Source organism: Anopheles bellator, chromosome 2 (assembly GCF_943735745.2).
Source record: "Anopheles bellator chromosome 2, idAnoBellAS_SP24_06.2, whole genome shotgun sequence".
Taxonomy (NCBI): domain Eukaryota; kingdom Metazoa; phylum Arthropoda; class Insecta; order Diptera; family Culicidae; genus Anopheles; species Anopheles bellator.
In genome coordinates this window covers 77283791-77302640 of record NC_071286.1, presented here as the reverse complement: position 1 = coordinate 77302640, position 18850 = coordinate 77283791, and the positions used below count along the sequence as shown (strand labels likewise).

The window sequence follows — 18850 nt, the reverse complement described above, 5'->3', positions numbered from 1 at the left end:
GTAACGTGAAACCTCGCAGACGTCAGCTTATGCGCACAAAATCTATGCATTATGCTCCAAGTTTAATTGCCGTGAATTAAACGTAATTACCAATACAATTGCTAATGTTTTACGTAAAACTAACGAGATATTAGGCCATTAATTGCATCGCCTAGCTCTGAAGTGGTAACTTTAAATTTCACTGACGGATGTGTCAAAGGTGACGTTTCTCGTTTTGTTTATCATAACATTTTGACCCGTTTTGGCTTTTGAGCCAAAACAAACCACAACTTCCACGGTCGAATGCATTTAATAGGTTAACAATAGGAATTCCGTTCCCAAAATGAAGCTAAAAACGCTTCTGCTGAGGCTGCTGCTTAGCATTGTATCGTTGGTTGTGTTTAACGAGTTCGTTGTGTACTACGTTGTGCTCTTAAAGGTAAGCATCGAGCGATTAAACTTCTCCCGAAAGATGAGAACAGTTTTGGTTTCTGTCCCACCCGCAGTGTCAATGGCCTACGAAGCCAGTACCCGTTCACGGATTGGAGCCGGTCAATGTGATGCTGCTGGCCGACACCCACCTGCTGGGCCCGATCCGGGGGCACTGGTTCGACAAGCTCCGCCGAGAGTGGCAGATGCACCGTGCGTTCCAGTCCGCAGTCACGCTGTTTCAACCGGAAGTAGTCTTCATACTGGGTGACGTGTTCGACGAAGGGAACTGGGTGAACCAGAAAGAGTTTGAAAATTACGTCGATCGCTTCCGGAAGCTGTTCCACACACCGCGCGGCGTGGCACTGCACAGTATCGTCGGAAATCACGATATCGGGTTCCACTATGCGACCCGGCCCAATTTGGTGCAACGGTTCGCCGATCAGTTTAACAATACCGGCGTGGGTTTGATAAGTTTGCGGGGCGTCAATTTTGTCACAATCAACTCGATCGCCATGGAGGGGGACGGATGTTATCTGTGCGAGAAGGCCGAGAAGGAACTGAAAGCGATTGAGTCCATTTTCAAGTGTGGCCGCGGCATCGGACAGTGTAAGGATGTGCCGAAGCTGGAAGAGTACAGCCGACCGGTTTTGCTGCAACACTTTCCCATGTACCGCGAGTCGGACAAGGAGTGCAAGGAGCACGACGCACCCTCCGTTGAGCTGTACCGCGAACGCTGGGAGGTACTCTCGAAGGAATCGACGGACATGATTGGAGATCTGCTCAATCCGAGGCTCGCATTCAGCGGACACTCGCATCACTACTGCCACATGGTACAAAATCGGTTGAAAATCGAAGAATATACACTACCATCGTTCAGTTGGCGCAACAAAAATGATCCCAGCTTTATCCTGGTAACTATCGGGCTTCCGTTGGAGCCAGCATCCGGTTAACTAACTAAACACGTACAACCCCCCTTAGGCTCGCATATCTTTGGAAGAGCACACAATCTCCCGGTGTCGAATGCCGGAGGAGCAGACCATCCTCACCATATACCTCGTCGGTGGAATTCTGATACTGCTAGCGTCCACACTGAAAGTGGGCGGCTTTGTCAGTCAACTGTACCGTTGCCGCGATCGGAGGGACTACAAAAAACTTACCAAATAACCGCTCAAGCCATAAGTATCTCGTCAAACCATATTTTAGCGCAACCTAACGAAAGTCCGAGAACGCGTTTGAAATAAACCGTTGAAATATTTCATGCTGATAGTGTTGACAGCGGTAAGTTTGTTTTGTTTTGTGCCGTCTTCCGCGACTGCCGCAGTAGGTCGCCGATCACACGAGTTTCGAGTGAATTTTACGATAAGAGTTGCAAAGCACGGTGAGTCATAGTAAGCCCGTTAATAAGTAAGTTTCGAAGTTGGCGGATGATAGAGTGTTAGCCTGCGTTTGTGAATTCCAAGCCCGATGCAGCCCTTTTGTTAGCATAAACAGTGAGCGGTCATTGACCCTAACCGGCGATTGTGTCGCAGTCGTCACAGTGTTTACCAAAGTCCACGGCCAATTTATGCCGGGGGCGTAATTGCGAGTGCTCGACACGAATTCGTTGTTTTATTATCCTTTAGCCCCTGGACTGCACAGCGGGAACACTGTTTTCAAGGTTAACCGAAGTCCTAACTGTGACATTATCATTTGCGACGGTTCGTGTCCTGTTGCCAGTTCCTCTGCCTCACCAAAAACATGTTTTATCTTTCCCATAAGGAGTAATCAATCTGCCAAGTGACCAATGCGGAGTTACGGTGACAATTTTGTCTTATCAGCTTCGACTAGATAATTATTCATACATGCACTGGATTGTATGGGGCCAGCGTGAGAAGGGTCACAAAGAAACGAACCAAGCACAAAGGATTTGCTTTCAGACTTTGCTTGATAATGAGAAATGAGAATGACCCACTGAGAAGCAGATAAGAAGCAACTTCGGAAGGAGTTTCTTGGAACGATCGTGCGATCCTTGTACGCACACCAGTGTGCCGTTTGCCAAACTTCCAAAACTCGTTTGGTGCAAACCTCGGACTGATCGCCCGATCGGTTGCGATCTCGTTGTGTAGCCTTAAATGAATTCATAAATTGGCCAACGATTTACACGCAAGCGTCAGTAAGTGTTGAGCCCGCACCTTGGCCGGAGCGGCTTAAAAGTTAAGGTAAGACACCGTTTGTGTCTGGCGGCCACCACTCCAGTTACGGTACGCGGTGCAAGCGAAACATCCTCCGCTCGATTAAGGGGTAGCTAATAAAGACGGTCGCGGCCTGAGCAATCCACTTGCATCTGGCATTGACCCGCATTTGGCTTCGGTGTCGGCTCGCCAACTCGTTGAGCCGTGACACGCTTCCTCCTCACGGTAGTAACACTTGAAACTGGAACTGGGTCTTTTTTGGTTTGAATGGTTCAATGTCTAAAAATTGAAGAGCAAAATCGACTACACCCAATTAACTGCGATGTGTCCGGCGGAGCCCTATCGATGCGCTGCGCCTCTCGACGTTGAGCTGAGTTTGTGCGAAAAGTGAAATGCGAAACCGTGCTCAAGTGCCGTTACTGGAGGACAATTGTTGCATTTATTCCTTTGGCGGTCCTTCACATCGAGTGGCGGAATTCGTGAAGTGTAATTTATTTACAAAATTACCTTACTTTTGCAAAATCTTCGTCGCGCCCATCGCACCACGTTTGACCTCAATTCGGAACGCGCAAACATATGCTGCTGTGCTCTCGCTTACCGACCACGGCGGGGCCATGGTGCCACCATTAACGATGTTTGTTTGTGCATCGGTTTTCGGATTTGGTTCGGTGACACGATTGGCGGGACTGAAATACTGACCCAATTTGTTATCACAGCGAGCCGCAGCTAATCGAATTCCGATAGGTCCCCTCGGGAACTGGAATGACATGAATATCAATGTGAAACATCATTACAGTGGCGTCGTCTGCGTTACGGAGAGAGTCGTTGGTTTGTGTCCAGTAGCACCCGTTGTCCAAACGGAGCTGGCCATCAATCCTAATGAACATTCCGGATGTTACATCTTTCTGTGTGTCTTCCGCTTACAGACGGGCAACGGATAAAATTGAATTATTTGCCACTTGTGCGCCCTTTTATCGTCCACCCTTGATCGTGTGTTGGTTTGGCTATTGAGTTTTGGTAATCGATTTCCGCTCTCCATTATTGATTGGCCCTTCCAGGCCGATGTCTGGAGCACCTAGCGGGCGTTGCCTCTTTGCTGTGCGGCTAATTATGTTAACATTTCTTCTACCACCGACAGAGCAGCATCCGCGACCATGCGTCTGATAATTCTCGATACGGCCGCGTACGTCGGCGAGTGGTCGGCAAAGTACGTGATGAAGCGGATCAATGACTTCAAGCCGGGCCCGGATCGCTACTTTACGCTCGGTCTGCCGACCGGGTCGACACCGCTCGGTATGTACCGCAAGCTGATCGAGTTCCACCAGCAGGGCCGCGTTTCCTTCAAGTACGTCAAAACGTTCAACATGGACGAGTACGTCGATCTGGCGCGGGACCACCCGGAAAGCTACCACTACTTCATGTGGCACAATTTCTTCAAACACATCGACATCGATCCGGCGAACGTGCACATCCTGGACGGGAATGCACCCGATCTGGTGGCGGAGTGTGACGCGTTCGAGGAGAAGATCAAGGCCGCCGGAGGGATCGAACTGTTCATCGGCGGTATCGGCCCGGACGGGCACATTGCCTTCAACGAACCGGGGTCCTCGTTGGCGTCACGGACGAGAGTGAAAACACTGGCGCAGGACACGCTCGAGGCGAATGCGCGGTTCTTCGGGAACGACATCAGTAAAGTGCCGCGACAAGCGCTGACGGTCGGCGTCGCAACGGTCATGGATGCACGCGAGGTGATGATTATGATCATCGGCACGCACAAGGCGTTCGCACTGTACAAAGCGATCGAGGAGGGTGTGAACCACATGTGGACGGTCAGCGCCTTCCAGCAGCACCCGCACACGATCATGATCTGCGACGAGGATGCGACCCTCGAGCTGCGCGTCAAAACCGTCAAGTATTTCAAGGTAGGTCGGGATTGTTTCCTTTGAGTTCTGAAGGGCGACTGGTGCTGGCTTCGCTTTCTCTTCATTCCGATTCTGGATTCATTCCTTAACGGTGGTGGCTGGAAGTATCTAATGACCAATGACCTCCCTTGACCAAAGGTTCACTGTTCCCACCCATTCCCATTTAATACTTTTCACAAAAAGTAGCATACGATTTAGGCTCAATTAGGTTTTCCTTGTTGAAGGTTACGGTGCAAGTGCTTCTCTCCGGTGGTGATGGCATCATTCAAGTCCACATTTCGATTCGCTAATTTCGAATCTTTTCTATCGCACGTCGTGCGTTCCGTTGCACTATCCCACAGGCTCTGAGCAATGTGCACCACAAGCTGATCGAGGAGGAGTCCGCCGACGTTCGCACGCTAAAGTAGTGCCTTCGGGCGTCGGAAAATCTCACATTGTATTACGGAACTTACCATTCTGCTCATCTTCATTCAACAATAAAGAAGTGCGTGAAATCCCGGACAGCGCCATTCATCGACTTCCGTAAATTGCGAATACTGTCCACACATAAAAAGGTGCCGAACCTGGTGACACCGGAAGCGTATGTGCACCAATTTTAACACTTCGCTAGGTCAGACGATTTTCGGTTTTGATTACCGATTATCGCGCGGCATCGGCGCAACAATAGGCACACAGTACACGTCTGCATCCGGCGGCACCGCGGGAGCGAAATTGAATCCCGTTTTCCCGGTCCCCATATGAGAGCCACGGCATCTGGCTTTTTTGCGTCGAATTTTTATTTTCCATTCCATTTCCATTCCACCTTTCACCACACGTTTTGTTAGTTTCTATGTGCTTGCTAACCCACTTTCAGTACCCAGTTGGCCGATTTCACCCGCAAGCCTGGCCGGAAATGGTTTTTCAATTGCAGACTGTGATTATTATTTTCTCTCTATCTTTCTCTTTCTCTTTACTTTCATCCTTTCGATCCCCAAAAAACTACTGCATGTGTGTGCCGTAAGGATTGCTACAAACTATCGGCCGATGGGTTCGTGGAGGCCACCATTCCGAACTGAAAATGTGCCCGACCGGTTCTTCGTTTGTTTTACTCCCCCTGTTTGTGTGTTCGAAGCCTCCGGGTCGATTCATGCTTTAATTCCCCGTCACCAGAGATCGTTCACGCGGCCACCACTTTTTATGGATGCATCCGAAGAAGCGTTTGCTGGAAAGCGTCCGCGGCCTGTCCGGTCTCGGAATATAACCCCCTTTGATCTCTACCCCGTAGGGCTTGATGGATGTACACTCGAAGCTAATCGAGGACGATGCACCGAAGTAGGAAGCCGGGCATAGTGCCAGGATGCAGGCGGCCACCTCAGGACCGATAACCATAACTACCTAAGCATTTTACAGAACCACTGTACTGCACACCGGGAACCGGGACGGCCAACAAATTAACGAAGAAACACAGCTGGATTGGGTTTCGGGGCAACTAATTGAATCTCGCAGCGAACGGAATTCGTCTATCGGTCGAAATCGAACGAACGTTTTTTCAAACAGTTACAATAAATATCATTGTTACATGATTTTTAACACTTGTCTAGAAAAGATTTTCCCCCCGAATGAGGGACAATCTGGCCAAGCCGTTCGTGTACTACAATCAACTATCGCATAAAGTTCAGCCAATCACTTCGCGTCTCACAGTTTTGTGAAAACGTAAAATGTAGCCCGTTAACTCCGATTGCTTCGAGTTCTGGCGGGTTCTTTTTACGGCCCACGAACTGAAAGGCATTTCTTTCTGCTTATGTTCATGGCTTCGCGGTATCCGCCAATGGCTCTGCGTCGTCGGTCATAAAACTGATCATTTATGAACTTTAAACCGTCAATTGCCGTTACGGAGCGGATCGCGAAAGTTTGTGGGCTCCGTTATGCATAGTGGCCATAAAATGAAAGTGTCACCACGTCAGGTTGATTTCTTCGTCGCTCTTCTGTTATGCACTGAACGCGTTGTTCCATGATTTTGCTATCTGTCCGGTAATAACACGCAATGATTTGAAGGAGCTCATAAACGCAGCATAAACTATGATGCGATCATTTCGGTAGTTCCAAAGGGTTCTTGCTAGCAAAGGTCAGAAATGTGCAAAGCTCAAAGGTCAAAATTGTTCGGTCCTCTCACATTCACCGGTAGTGGTTTGGAATTTCGATATTGTTTTCTATTCAAACGATGCAACTGCCAAGCTCTTAATTAAATCCCAGCGCCATCGTCGTACCGCGGGTGAGAAAACCGTAATTGCGGATCAGCTAATTGAGTTCATTTGCTCATCTCGTATTTGCTCCGTCTTCGCCACCATCAGTGGCAACAAATCGTGGCCAACACTGTGTTTCGTTCCCACGATTGCACCGAGGCAAGCAACAGCTCCCCTTTGGCCCGGTGGCACCGATTTCGTATCAGGGACCCCACCCCGGGGAAGAAGCCTCCCGGCGAAAGGATCTCTTATTTAATCACATTAAAACTCCTGGGGAAAAGAATGGCGAACGATAAAAAAGTCGATAGCGAGCGAAATGGCGCAACCGAGAAAGGAGGCCACAGCCATCCCATCGTGCTGCGAAAAGTCGGATCCCCGAACAGGGGCGTAAAACGGAACCAAAAGCGAAACCACGGCTGGCGTGTCTCCGGGCTGGCAATCAGTGAGGCGAGCAAGTTCGACTGGTGCATTTTGCTCGCCCCGGGACGGCACATTACATCCCGCTGATAATGATTCACCGTGCGATAGTGCCACGTTGTCAAGAAGCAAAACGGATGCCTGGCACAGGAGCAGTCAAGAAAGCGCACACGAATCCGGAGGGATTCGTGCTCAAATTGTGCCGACTTGGCGAGCTCCCTCCCGGTGTCCCGCGGGAGAATGAGTAAAGTAAATTAGTTTCCAGATACTCGTAAATAGGTTGCACCGCAATAAACAGCACACCGGGCCGGGTCCGTGTCGAACGGTACTCGGGGCGCTGCATCGCGATGCAACCCGATCGCTGACACCCCACAACGAGAAACTCTTCCGCCGAGGAGATGGTTTCGTTTCCAAACGAAACCCCTAAAACTGATTGGAGCCAGAACCTTCGTTTTCTGTCCACGAAGGTTTTCTGTGGAGCCGCCGACGTCAGACTACACTTTCCGGCCATATACACACAAATACACCCGGGCACAATGGAATCAAACGAAGCGGAATCGATCGACGGTTCGGTTCGATTCCGAGTCCCACAAATTGGCCGGAACAACAGCCAATTATGTTGGGGATTTTGGTTCGCCCATGTTGCCCACGGTCATTTGACCGGTTCCCGATCACGCCGATATTGGGCTTCGCCCAATGGGTTGGCTGGTGAAAAAGGTAAAGGAAGCTTCACACTGAAATGGATTCGATTTTCGGAAAGGATTTAAAAATAACTGTGATTTCGTCCCAGCTCGGCGGGGAAGAGGGTTAATTTCCACCGGTAGCGGACACTGTGAGAAGCCGAATTAAATTCCTGACATTACTCGGCACCATACCTCGGGGCGTCATACAATTTGGACATCGATTGGGCTACGATCCAGCCAGGTTAAAGGCAATGGCCGGGAATTGAATTCTATTCGTTTGAACTGTGTTATTAGTTTCACCGCGTTTTTATTCACCCTTTTCCTGTCCACTTAATTTTTGAAATCGCTGGTTTAGCGCTGATTTATTGGCAAGCCAGCCTGGAAACCTGTCTTTCCATCCCGTCCAGCTCCAGGAGCGAGTGCAGCGTGGAATTCGCTTGGTGCTCGGCTATGAATCCGTGAGAAAATTCTCCAAAGCCGGCCCCGGGCGCCGAATTCCATTCGACGCGCTTCGTTAAACAACGTTCCACACATTCCAAAGATAATTATGCAAAACTCAAACAGCGGCAGCATTATGTAGTGAATAGCGAATTTATTTGGGTAAGCCAAATTTCTTGCTCATCGGAATCGGAAAACGAGCATCCGTGGCCTGCAACTTGATCCGCAAACAAGGGCCGCGGTCGGTGCGGTAATAAATTAGGTTTGTGAAGCATTTTACGATGCTGCCAACGGAGCAGCGGCCTCAGACGGATGAATGGAAAAATAACAACATCGGGAGCGAAGTATCGGAGCATTTGAAATTCCTGTACGGACCCTTCGGCAAAGGTTGCGGACCGCACCGAGCCAGAAAGCGTCTTCCGAACGCCGCATCGCCCACGGAGAAGCGCTAATTTTATTTCTGCACTTTCTGCCCGAGAAAACACAGAAAACACGGATCATTTCCGGCAACCACCGACGAAACAGGCAACCTTCACCACCGCCCGCCCAAAGCAAACAAAAAAAAGTGAATCGGAAGCAGGGCCGGAACGTTTGCTTCCTTCTCGGAATGTTTCAGCTTGTTTGGGCAAGTTTAAAGCGTAATTGAAAATGAATTCACTTAGCACAAAAAGATTAAGCACCGACCGTGCCGGGCAGCTGGGCAGCTGCTGGCCGGCGAACGGCACGCGGATCGTTCGATGTTACGTTCAATTACGATTTTGGGTCGATTGAGTAGGTTTTGGGTTTTGTTGGCTTTTGCGCCACAAAAGCACGGCACCAAACTCGCCATCTTCGGCAAACGATGGCCATACTTTATTTGTTCCCAACTGTTAACACGTGGTCTGCAAGGAATGCTGACCCAATATCTCGAAAGTTAATGCAATAACGATGCTGTGGAGCATTGAAACATTGTACAATAAGCTAATGAAAAATACATTAGCTACAGGTAGTGCCAAAACGCAAAGAAATCCTTTTAAAATAATTACTGCCCATCTGCGCCGGTGATGTGATAATGTAACGATAACATACAAGCCGTGCGTGCTTCAATCATCCCACTATTACGAAGGGGCCATTTTCCGATGAAAAAAGGAGTCAGCTGGCTTCACGCAACAGTCGTCGTCCTCGTGTTAAGCCTGTCCACGGGCGGCAAGCTAGTGGGGTAAAGTGAAAGTAAATATCCCCTGGCTATTGTTTGAATGGTTTGATTGCCCTCATCAAATATGTATGAGCATAACATGGGCACCGGTCCGTTCTGCCGGCTGTTAGTGGCTTACGGCGGGTTTAGTTTGCCCGTTTTAAGAGACTCGGTGGATAAAAGAAACCTTCAATTAATTTCACGCTACCTTGTGCTGTTTCTTCTACCGGTGATTTAATGCTCACTTAAGTTCCGTTGGGGATCTTCGTGAAGCAGGAAGCCGAAAAGGGAACAGCTAAGCAACGGTAGCCTCTTCTGCGAGTAACATTTACCACATTTAGCACTGGGCTAAATAAGAAAGGACGCCGCGCGACAAAAGGCCGCACTCTTTCGCGTGAACCATTCCGTCGTCAATAATCGATTACCGTGAAATTCCTGCCTCATTACAGAAACACGTGGGGTGCATTAAGAGTGATGAGCTGAAATATTCATGCGCAGCGATACGGCGTGCCGTATGCACACAAATCACGACAAGTGAATATTTGAACAAAGGTTCCAACAGATTTTATCACTCCGCTATTGATGTGCACGAAAGTGAATCCCTGTGGCCGGAGCCGAAGGCTAACGTCAGGCTTATTCAGCACGCATTTGCTCACGCCGTACGTTGGCCTTCCCACTTTTATGGGCATGAGCGTAATAAAAGTTCGAAACACCAAACATTCCTGCCGCACGCACAGCATTCGTGCCGCACGCGTTCACTTACTTGCGCTGTGTTGCGCTTTGAAACATAAATTACCCATATCGCAAAAGTTTCTTACACTTTCATCTACGGCATGCGATTCTTTAGAGTGACTGGTTAGCATAAAAAACCGCTAGGTCGGTCATTCGAAGGGTGAAACGGACCAGGAACCAGGGAATGATGTACGTAGAGTACAAAAGGACGGGAGCGAAACGAAATGGGAGTTCACAGCACCCTGGTTGATAGATGCCCACCGAAATATGAGCAATATCGGTTGGGTGGCCGTTTGTTATTCGTTCAACTAGAAAAAGAGCGGACACTCAGTATCGTCCCTTGAAGATTTCAAGCTACGAATTCATAGAATTCTGCGTTACCTTGACCCACAAACCTTGAAGCGGCAACTCTCGCGGTCAGTGAGAGCTTTTTGAACACTCACCGAGTATCTGAACGAGATCGTAGTAGTCCGTAGGAATCTAGTCGTTGATCGATTTTCCCCTTCGAACGGCTCTCTCATGGCTCTCTATGATCCGTTGCAGAGAGAGAGTTCACTCAGAATTCGCGAGCGCTCATTTTCCCGAAACCACTCACTGTCAGCTGTTGCTGTTCGTTCGGACTTGTGGAGTTGGACGGTGCAACAAAATGCTTAATATTTAGAGTGCTGGCGATGATGGTGATGACTGGCTTGGCTGGAAGGTTTTCATCGAGAGAGCCATCCGGAACGGGCAAAAAGGAAAAGAAAACGAATGAAAGAAATTTAACGAGCATCCGGAAATGTACGAGCGCACCGCTCGCAGGACGAGCGACAGTCGGTCGATGGGATGGATAGGACATCGAGCGCGAACCGAGCAATCGTTGTGGTACGTTAAAAATAGAAAGATCTCGGTGACGAAGGTTCACCACCCACGGCAACAACACAAACAACAACAACAGGCAGGTGAGAACCGGAGGAAATGATGTTGTTCGCACGATTCCCATCAACGCCGCAACGCGTCCTTAATCATGAACGATGACTTTTTCAACCGAAACGGAGCGTTTACTTGCTGCTCCTGCTTTCGTACGTTTTGTTTTAGTGTCGCTGTGCCTTATTTCCATTTCCCGGGCTCTACCATCATCAAAGAGGGTTCGGGCGCGCAATAGAAAGAAAACATTCTCCCGTCGGTCCTGCCGTGCGGTACCGTGTCGTTCGGTGTGTTCTTGGCGCGCACTCCTCGTGCGTTGTTTAACTTTCCCTCTTCAGCCAAGTTCGCGATTGTACAGCGTGCGGTACGTACGCGCTTGAAGAGCGAGTTTCAGGTACAGGCACTACTATGCTCCGGGGGGCAGCCAAAGGACCCTCGGCCTTTGGCGGGAAACGGAGTGGCAACAAACTTTAACCCACGGACCGCTACTGGGTCCGATCCGGCTCCGAATTGGTTGGTGGCCCGGTACAAGATGTGTTGATGTTTTCGAGCCAACCCATGGTATGTTTTTCTCGCGACCCGGGCGCCGTTCCTTCGGTTGTTTGTAAAATTGTTTTTTTTTTCGCTGTGTGAATAATGTTTGACAACTTACAGTGCTCGTGTGGCCCCATTTCCATCATCCGATTCTGCCCGATTGCCTTGTGTATGTGCCATCGCACATGGCACACGGATATGGTGAAAAGTCCACACCAACATTTTGACCCACGCACCGTACCACTGAACCAAAAAGGGCAGACGAAGGACGACAGACAGCGGACGATTGACGAGCGGCTGTCGGGTGGTCTTTGCCCCCGTGTTTCGAGTTGTTTTATCGAGGATGGCAGCGTTTTTGGTCCCCCCCACGATATGTTGTGCAGAAAACTTTCCATTTGAAAAAGTGCGATAGGTGTTGGCGTGTGCTTAGGGTCGTTGCTCGGTGGTGGGTTTTTGCTCCCCCAAGAGCCCTGGCCCGGTGAAGGTGAAGCAGAAGTTAATAAGTAAAGTGTAATGCTGCTGCTGTCAGTAAACTTCCTTCACATCACAACATGTTGTTTTCCGCATTTGCGACATCAAAAGGGGGAGTTTTTCGAGGGGTCCTTCCGACCCGCATGTCAGGTGTTTGGCACCATAGAAAAATGTTTTCAATTTATGGAACCCACAACTAATGGAGGCGCCTAGTCGGTCACGCTGCTTTCGGGGTCGACTGATTTAAAACCAAACACACAACTCGATTACGATGAGATTCTTCAAAACATTCAGGACGGAATCGTAAAAAAATCTTTCTACTTCCTTCTAGGTTACTTCCTTCTAGGCTCGTCATGGTATGCACAGCGCTCGCAGGAAGCAACTCGACCGGCAAGTTAACTCTTCCACACGATGCGTCCGGCCACGGGTTTTCGGTTCGAAAGGTTTGTTGATTCAAGCACTCAGACAGGACACACATGTAGAAGCAATCATCGCCCCTTGGCAGGCATCTCGGAAGCGATTGTTTGTTTGCCTCTCCGCTCAACTTTAAATCAACGACCGTATTTTCAAACTTTGCGCAGAACGTTACACGCCTCGAGTTCCACTCCAAGAATGCGCGTAACTTACGCCTCAACGGTGCCCAATCCACATTCAAATCGGCATCGACAGGCATCTTGCTGCTTGCTCCAAACAATCAGTCTAATGCTTCAAAAACATGCCCCTCTTGCCAGCTGGGCCCGTGCCCACGTATGGCCAACTCATAAAAATATGCTCGTTACGAAATGGAGCCACCGGAGCAGTAATCGACTCATACGAAATCACCAAGCATAACGGACCGGCGCATACACAAAGACACAGATTCTCCAGCCGGGTGCGCGTGCTTGTGGTTCTCGGTTAAACTATCGCCGGCCAGGACTCTCTTTTTGAAGAAAACCCGGTGAAAGGTGTAAGCAGACGTGGCTCAATGTTGCCGTGACGGTGCCCCCGAACCGCTCGACCTCCGACCGAGCTCTCCTTTTTACCACGTTCAAGGGAAACAATTGAAGCTCCAGCAAGCGTCACCGGTCCTGACGGCTGCCGCAAGATACCCCAGAGCCGCACCTTCTCGCAAAAGCGCTCATAATTTATGTAAATTGTAATCATATCGTAATTATTCTTCCGTCTTTCGGTCTATATTTAATGATGCTGTGCGCGGAGCTGCTCCGGTCTGCACCGGATCCGTGGGAACCGGTGACAGGCTCCCTCCTCTCGAGCACAGCCGTTTTGGGGGGTAGATGGGAACTATCGCTTTCGTTGAGGCCATCCACTTCCTGGAGCCATTGGTGTCGGACTCGTTTCCGGCTCCCGGCACTCCTGCTGCTGTGTGCGGTAAATTTTAAACAGTCTTACACCACAACTAATACCAAATCGACAGTGCACCAGCAAAAGGTGCCACCACGCTGGCACCTGACCAATAAAGAATAGCTCGAGCACCTCGAGACAGGACCCCGGGTTGGCTGAAATCATAATTTACACGTTGCCGTGCGCGGAACACGTAGCATAATTGGCGCGTCTCGGCATACGGTTCCGGGGAGCTAATTTAACTCCCCCGGGGAGGATGGCCCGGATGAAACATCGTGTCGGTTCCCTGCGGTAACATTGGGTCACGTTCGCGAACTTGACACACCATTTCGTGCAAATGATTGGAAGGCTTCGGGCCCCGCCAGGCTCGCGGCCCGAGGGCAGAAGTGTCCGTATCTTGGAGTGTCGTTAGCAAACCACAACCGCTCCGTCTTTCGTCCCGTTCAAGGGAAGCAAACATCAATCGGATTATGATGTCTATGTTTTGCGGGAGATGAATTTGCATCGATTTTTCAAGCGTTGATCATTTGGCGATTAAATTATTTAATTTAATTCCGGCCGGTGGCCGGCGTTGGAGTTAATTTCAAGCGAGTTCCAAACGAAGGGCGATTATTTGCCCGTTTCGGGATTGAAGCGGGTCGATTGGATCGATTTTTGCACCATTTCTGTGAGGTCGCTTTCGAGTCCCATCTGAAGACACCTACAGAGAACACAGCATTGCAGATGGAAAACGGAACAGACGGAGAGAGAGATCACGAGGCAGCGGAGGGTTCAAACCAACCGGTGGTTCCGGGTGGCGGAATGAACAGCCCCCGGCGGTGGGTCGCTCGGCGGAACTAAGGGGCCACTTTTGTACGCAATAAAACGTGATCAAAGAAGGTGATGCCATTTTATTGGCATCCCTTGGGGCGCTCGGTCCTCGGCCCGCACATCCTTTTGCGTCACCTCCGCCAGGCCGTTCGCATCGATGAGGCTGATTATTATGGTGCCGGCACCCGACGAACCGGTGTACATGCTTTATGTTTACTCGTTCATCCCGACACCCGGCCGCCGGCCGAAGAAACGGAAGGTCGCAGGCTGGCACAAGCAGATAGAACGGTGACAACTTCGAACTCTGAATGGTATGCCAGTTTTGGCCCGAACCGGCTGCTTGCCGTCCGTACCGGTTACCGGTTCAGCTGCGACAGTCGTTAAATTGAATCGCTCCTCGCTGGAAATGGAAAGTCAAGCAATAAAGCCGGGCCAAGCTGCAGTTTTGGGCCCGAAAAAAGTGTGACGATAAACGCACCAATCGCGCCGCCGGGTTGGTCCTGCGGGTTGTTTTACTGTCTCTCGCAAAGTGGTCACATAAAACGCGACCGTATCGCTCCCGAACGGCGGATGACTTTAAGGCGCTCTCGATTGAGAAATTTATTTTTGCCATCGCCCCGGGGCTGTGGGGATGATAATTAAACAGAAGAGAAAATGGCGGAAAATATGGACGAAAAAAAACTGTCTATTTTATTCGTTCGGCTCGTCCTTTTTTCCCCTCGGAATCTATTAACAAATTGAAGCTCTCGAGGCGCACGGTTTCGGTAATGGTTGCTAGCGTTCCTTGAAGCTCGGGCAGCTTATGGCCTCCCGGTTTCGGAAACCATCGTTGGTCACATTCCCAGGCGGGCAGTATGATAAATGACCGCGACGGTAAAATTAAAAGCCACGCTCCGGCGAACACACCAGACCGCGGCGCGGACATGTTGCGGCCATCAACAAGTACCACCACCGCAGTGGCCACCAAGGCGAGGTCCCTGCGTGCTGTGCTCTGGGCGCCGAGCACAACTCTGCCCTGCGGTCCATGGGAGAGCAATTATTTTAATTCTGAAATCTTAATCGTTCCCGCTTGGGGCTGGCGTCCCAGGAAGCTCGGTGGCTGGTGTTTGGCAGTCATTTTATCTTGCCCTCATTTGATCTAAGTTACTGTCACTTTGCCGCTGGCGTGGTGGCACTCGGGTGCCGAAGTGCGATTCCTGTTTTCCGAAAGCTCGTTATCGTCCCATTCATCTGGAGGGCAATGTTTTGCTGAAGTGTCTTCGGGGGCAGTTTTGGGTTCTCCACTCCACTGGTTGACCGTGCCAAAGGTCGTTACGTCTTTGTTTGCCCAAGCGCGAACGCGGCCCACAACTTGAAGATGCCCCTCGATGACCGCATGGCCTTGGCGGTAGCGGCCTTTTGCGGTATCTCCCAAGTTGCAGGCGCGTAATTTAATTACGCCAACGAATTGAATGCGCACCACAAAGAGGGCCGAAAAGTTGGGTATTGTTTCACTTTGATGGGCTGTGAAAAGTGTGAAAAGAAGCCTTTAAAAGCACCGAAGGCGTTTCCCCGTTTATCGATCAACAAGGGGAGGTTATAATAAAACTCCATAACTCGCGAATGCTCCGTAAAAAACCCGGTCGAGTAGTGAAGAAACGTAAATCGGAATCCAGATTAAATCCCGGAACTCCGAATTAAGTAGTGTTTTGCGTGTAATGAAACATCGATTTGGCCACTCCTGAGCTGTCGTTTGCATTTCGTTGACCGACGGAAGGATTCCCAAAAAACGCGGAATCAGAGTCGCACTAATGGAGTTTTAAGCACCCATCAATTAGCGCCCTTTAGTGCCGTAGTACTTGCCATTAGTTTCCAATGGCCCCGGGGCTGATAGGACAGGAAGAAAAACGACACAACCGGTTGAAACGAACGATTCTCTTCGTTTTATGTTTATTGAATCTTACTTTGTTTGTAATTGATTTGATTATACAGAGTTGCGTTTTGCCGGAGTTTCTTTTCCGCTTTTCATTGTCTCAGTTAGTTTCGCTACATATACTTCTAGTGTTGGGAGTTTCGTGACTAAAGTTTCAAATGCTGTACGCTGATCGTTTTTGTTCCAATTGTTTCATTATTAAAAGTTGTGTTTTGCGCATTAAATCACAATGAAAAACCCGGTAGCTAAAGGACACAACGACCTCTTCGAGGGTAAATTAGGAGCATTGGTGAGAGCCTTTCCTTTTACGGGTGGGATACGATCGTGCCTGGGATGAAGAATGTGATCAGTCTTTGGGGATACGGAATGCTTTTCTTTTGATATCAAAACTCGGTTACAAAGCTGAAATGTGCCTCTGAGAAGTTGTCAAGTATAGTAAACCTCCACCGTACGTCGAGTAACTGGCCAACGGAATGGAACTATTTGGAGAAACTTTTCGTCGACTAGTGCTAAGCATTTGTAAGCGCTCCTATGCCGGTCCGTTTTGATTACATAGAGTGGGTTGGAATCCCGGTGGTGGTGGTGGCCGGAAGGGTTTTCCGGTTGTCATGCACCCGGCTAACGCATGCATTAGTGTTGGTGCGACCGTCTGTGCGTAAGTGTGTACAAAAAATTGGTCCTCGAAATAAGACATTATACATCTTTGCTTGTTTGATTTTATTTCTTTCCTTTTTTTTGGTAGGTTCGGCTCCATTCCCCCAGCTTCGTTACAGACTAATGAGATGAACTCGGAACGGAACTCGGGCGAATCATGCTCAGGCCCCCCCGTTCCGCGTGGGAACAGTATTTCTTTTCTTCATTACTTTGCATAAAAATATCGTGAGAGTGATCGTGTGAGACTGATTTGATCAAATGCCGATTCAATCGAATGAAACACTGTTTGCGCGTAATGCCATAATTCTACTCTTTTTAAAGTGTTTCTACCGCCGTTTCCACGTTTCGTTTGGTGTTTCGTGCTCGCTTATCGCTACGTTTTATATGAAGTTTTTATATGAGTATGCTCCATCTTTATGAACCAATGCTACGAATGGTGGTAAATAAATGGCTAGCGTCCGTCGGCGCATCACATTTTGATCTCGTATCGTAGTGTTTTCTTCACGGAAATAGTACACGGCTTAATGCAAGTTATCAATCTTACACGGGTGCGGAGTATTGTGGGAAGGTTTAGGCTACATTATTGCATTTCCAAACAACTTTCAGTTACCGTGAACGTGTTTGCTGTATTTGATTTGTTTGCCGGTTCTGTGTGTCGTGTGTTTCTGCTGTGAAGTGGCAAGTGCCGAACCGAAACATCGCACCGGTTGCCTTCGGTTGCCCGGATAGTGGCATAATTTTGTTAAGTACAAATCCGGTGCCGGCGTGGTTCTTGCCATCGTGTACTTACTCTCGTGCCGTGCATGGGGCTGCTCGTGATATCAACGGGGCATATACTATGAATATAGGAAAGGTTAAAACCCAACGAACGCGGCCTGTCCTGCCCCTTAATCAGCTGTAACACTATCGCATCGCCCGTAACATGTCGCACATTCGTATTTCGTTTCAAATTGACAATTAGGACACCTATATCACAGTTACGACTAAAATTAGTAAATTAAAAGTATGCTTCCCGTGCTTTCTCTCGGGACTCTGTTTTTAAACATTGGAACATTTTTGTAGAGCAATCTAGAAAATGAGTCTTGCTACTGTCAAAGATCGATTATGATGCAGTTGAATGCTAGTTGAATAACAAAATACAGCTACGGGTACAGTGTCTACCGTTTTGCTTCGTCTACATAGTCTCTACATCGTGGGGTGGATACGATCTAGTTGATGGTGAGTAATAGTTACTTTTATTCATAAAAACATTATATTCGCTCTTGCGCTACGCACATTACTATTCCGTGACCTGAACGCTCCCGCCATTCCCCAGTGCCATTTTATGCTACAAGTGCACTAAAACCGTCGTGTGGTGAGTTGTGGACGAATATGAATCAAGAGCTGAAGCTGTTGCCGTTTCTATCGTTGAGTGCCATATTTGGTTTAAAACTGATCGAAAATTACGTTCCGTCACAGTGTTTGCATTGATTATGTTTTGAGTCCGATTCTCAACGGTTACGATTTCATCGTTCCAGAAAACAGATTCAGTGTCCGTTTTGGGTGCAATTGGTAAAATATATTGCTTTTTTACTTTAATCTTTGATTCGCCAATACAATTCTCTTATTTGCCACCTTTTGCTTCTACTTTTCTTCTACCATAGATATTTCCATATTTTTGCTGCCTCATAGTAACTTTCTTCAGGATCGACATAAATTATTCAAATTAAGTCTTTTACGTGTTTGAAAGTGTGAAAGTAACACGTGAACACGATACGAACCGACTGAGTTACGATCAACGTTAAAATAAAATTTTTTCATTAAAATCGCTCCGTCTGATTAATCGGAATTGAATTGCCAGCCTGTGGGGTAGCCAATAAAGCGCCAAACATTGTGCTACCCGCCGAGAACGGGAGCAACAGTCCTATCGGTTAATTCTAATCCAATCCAATGTTTACGTCCGTCATTAGTTGGTTATGGTTATTGAACCGATTGTTGCTGCTTCCGGATACCGAACGTCCGGAGCCGGAAATCGCTCTAATGAAATCGTTTCCCGCTAAACGGGCCCGGGCC

The 18850-nt window shown here is 48.8% G+C and overlaps 2 protein-coding genes across 5 annotated transcripts; both read left to right on the top strand.

Annotated features, from left to right (window-relative positions):
* Nucleotides 1–271: 271 nt before the first annotated feature.
* On the top strand, nucleotides 272–1724 carry LOC131211326 (metallophosphoesterase 1 homolog). The gene is made up of 3 exons (XM_058204748.1): nucleotides 272–418; nucleotides 486–1322; nucleotides 1390–1724. Exons 1-3 carry the CDS (start codon nucleotides 323–325, stop codon nucleotides 1573–1575), a joined length of 1119 nt encoding a protein of 372 aa, XP_058060731.1. The 5' UTR covers nucleotides 272–322; the 3' UTR covers nucleotides 1576–1724.
* Nucleotides 1725–1736: 12 nt separating this feature from the next.
* LOC131211324 (glucosamine-6-phosphate isomerase) lies at nucleotides 1737–6030 on the top strand. 4 transcript variants are annotated; one of them, XM_058204747.1, is made up of 3 exons: nucleotides 1737–1789; nucleotides 3721–4504; nucleotides 5769–6030. In XM_058204747.1, exons 2-3 carry the CDS (start codon nucleotides 3737–3739, stop codon nucleotides 5817–5819), a joined length of 819 nt encoding a protein of 272 aa, XP_058060730.1. In that variant the 5' UTR covers nucleotides 1737–1789; nucleotides 3721–3736; the 3' UTR covers nucleotides 5820–6030. The 4 variants fall into 4 exon arrangements, with proteins under 4 accessions (XP_058060730.1, XP_058060729.1, XP_058060727.1 ...); XM_058204746.1 differs by having other exon boundaries at nucleotides 5506–6030; XM_058204744.1 differs by lacking the exon at nucleotides 5769–6030 and adding an exon at nucleotides 4846–4983.
* Nucleotides 6031–18850: the final 12820 nt, after the last annotated feature.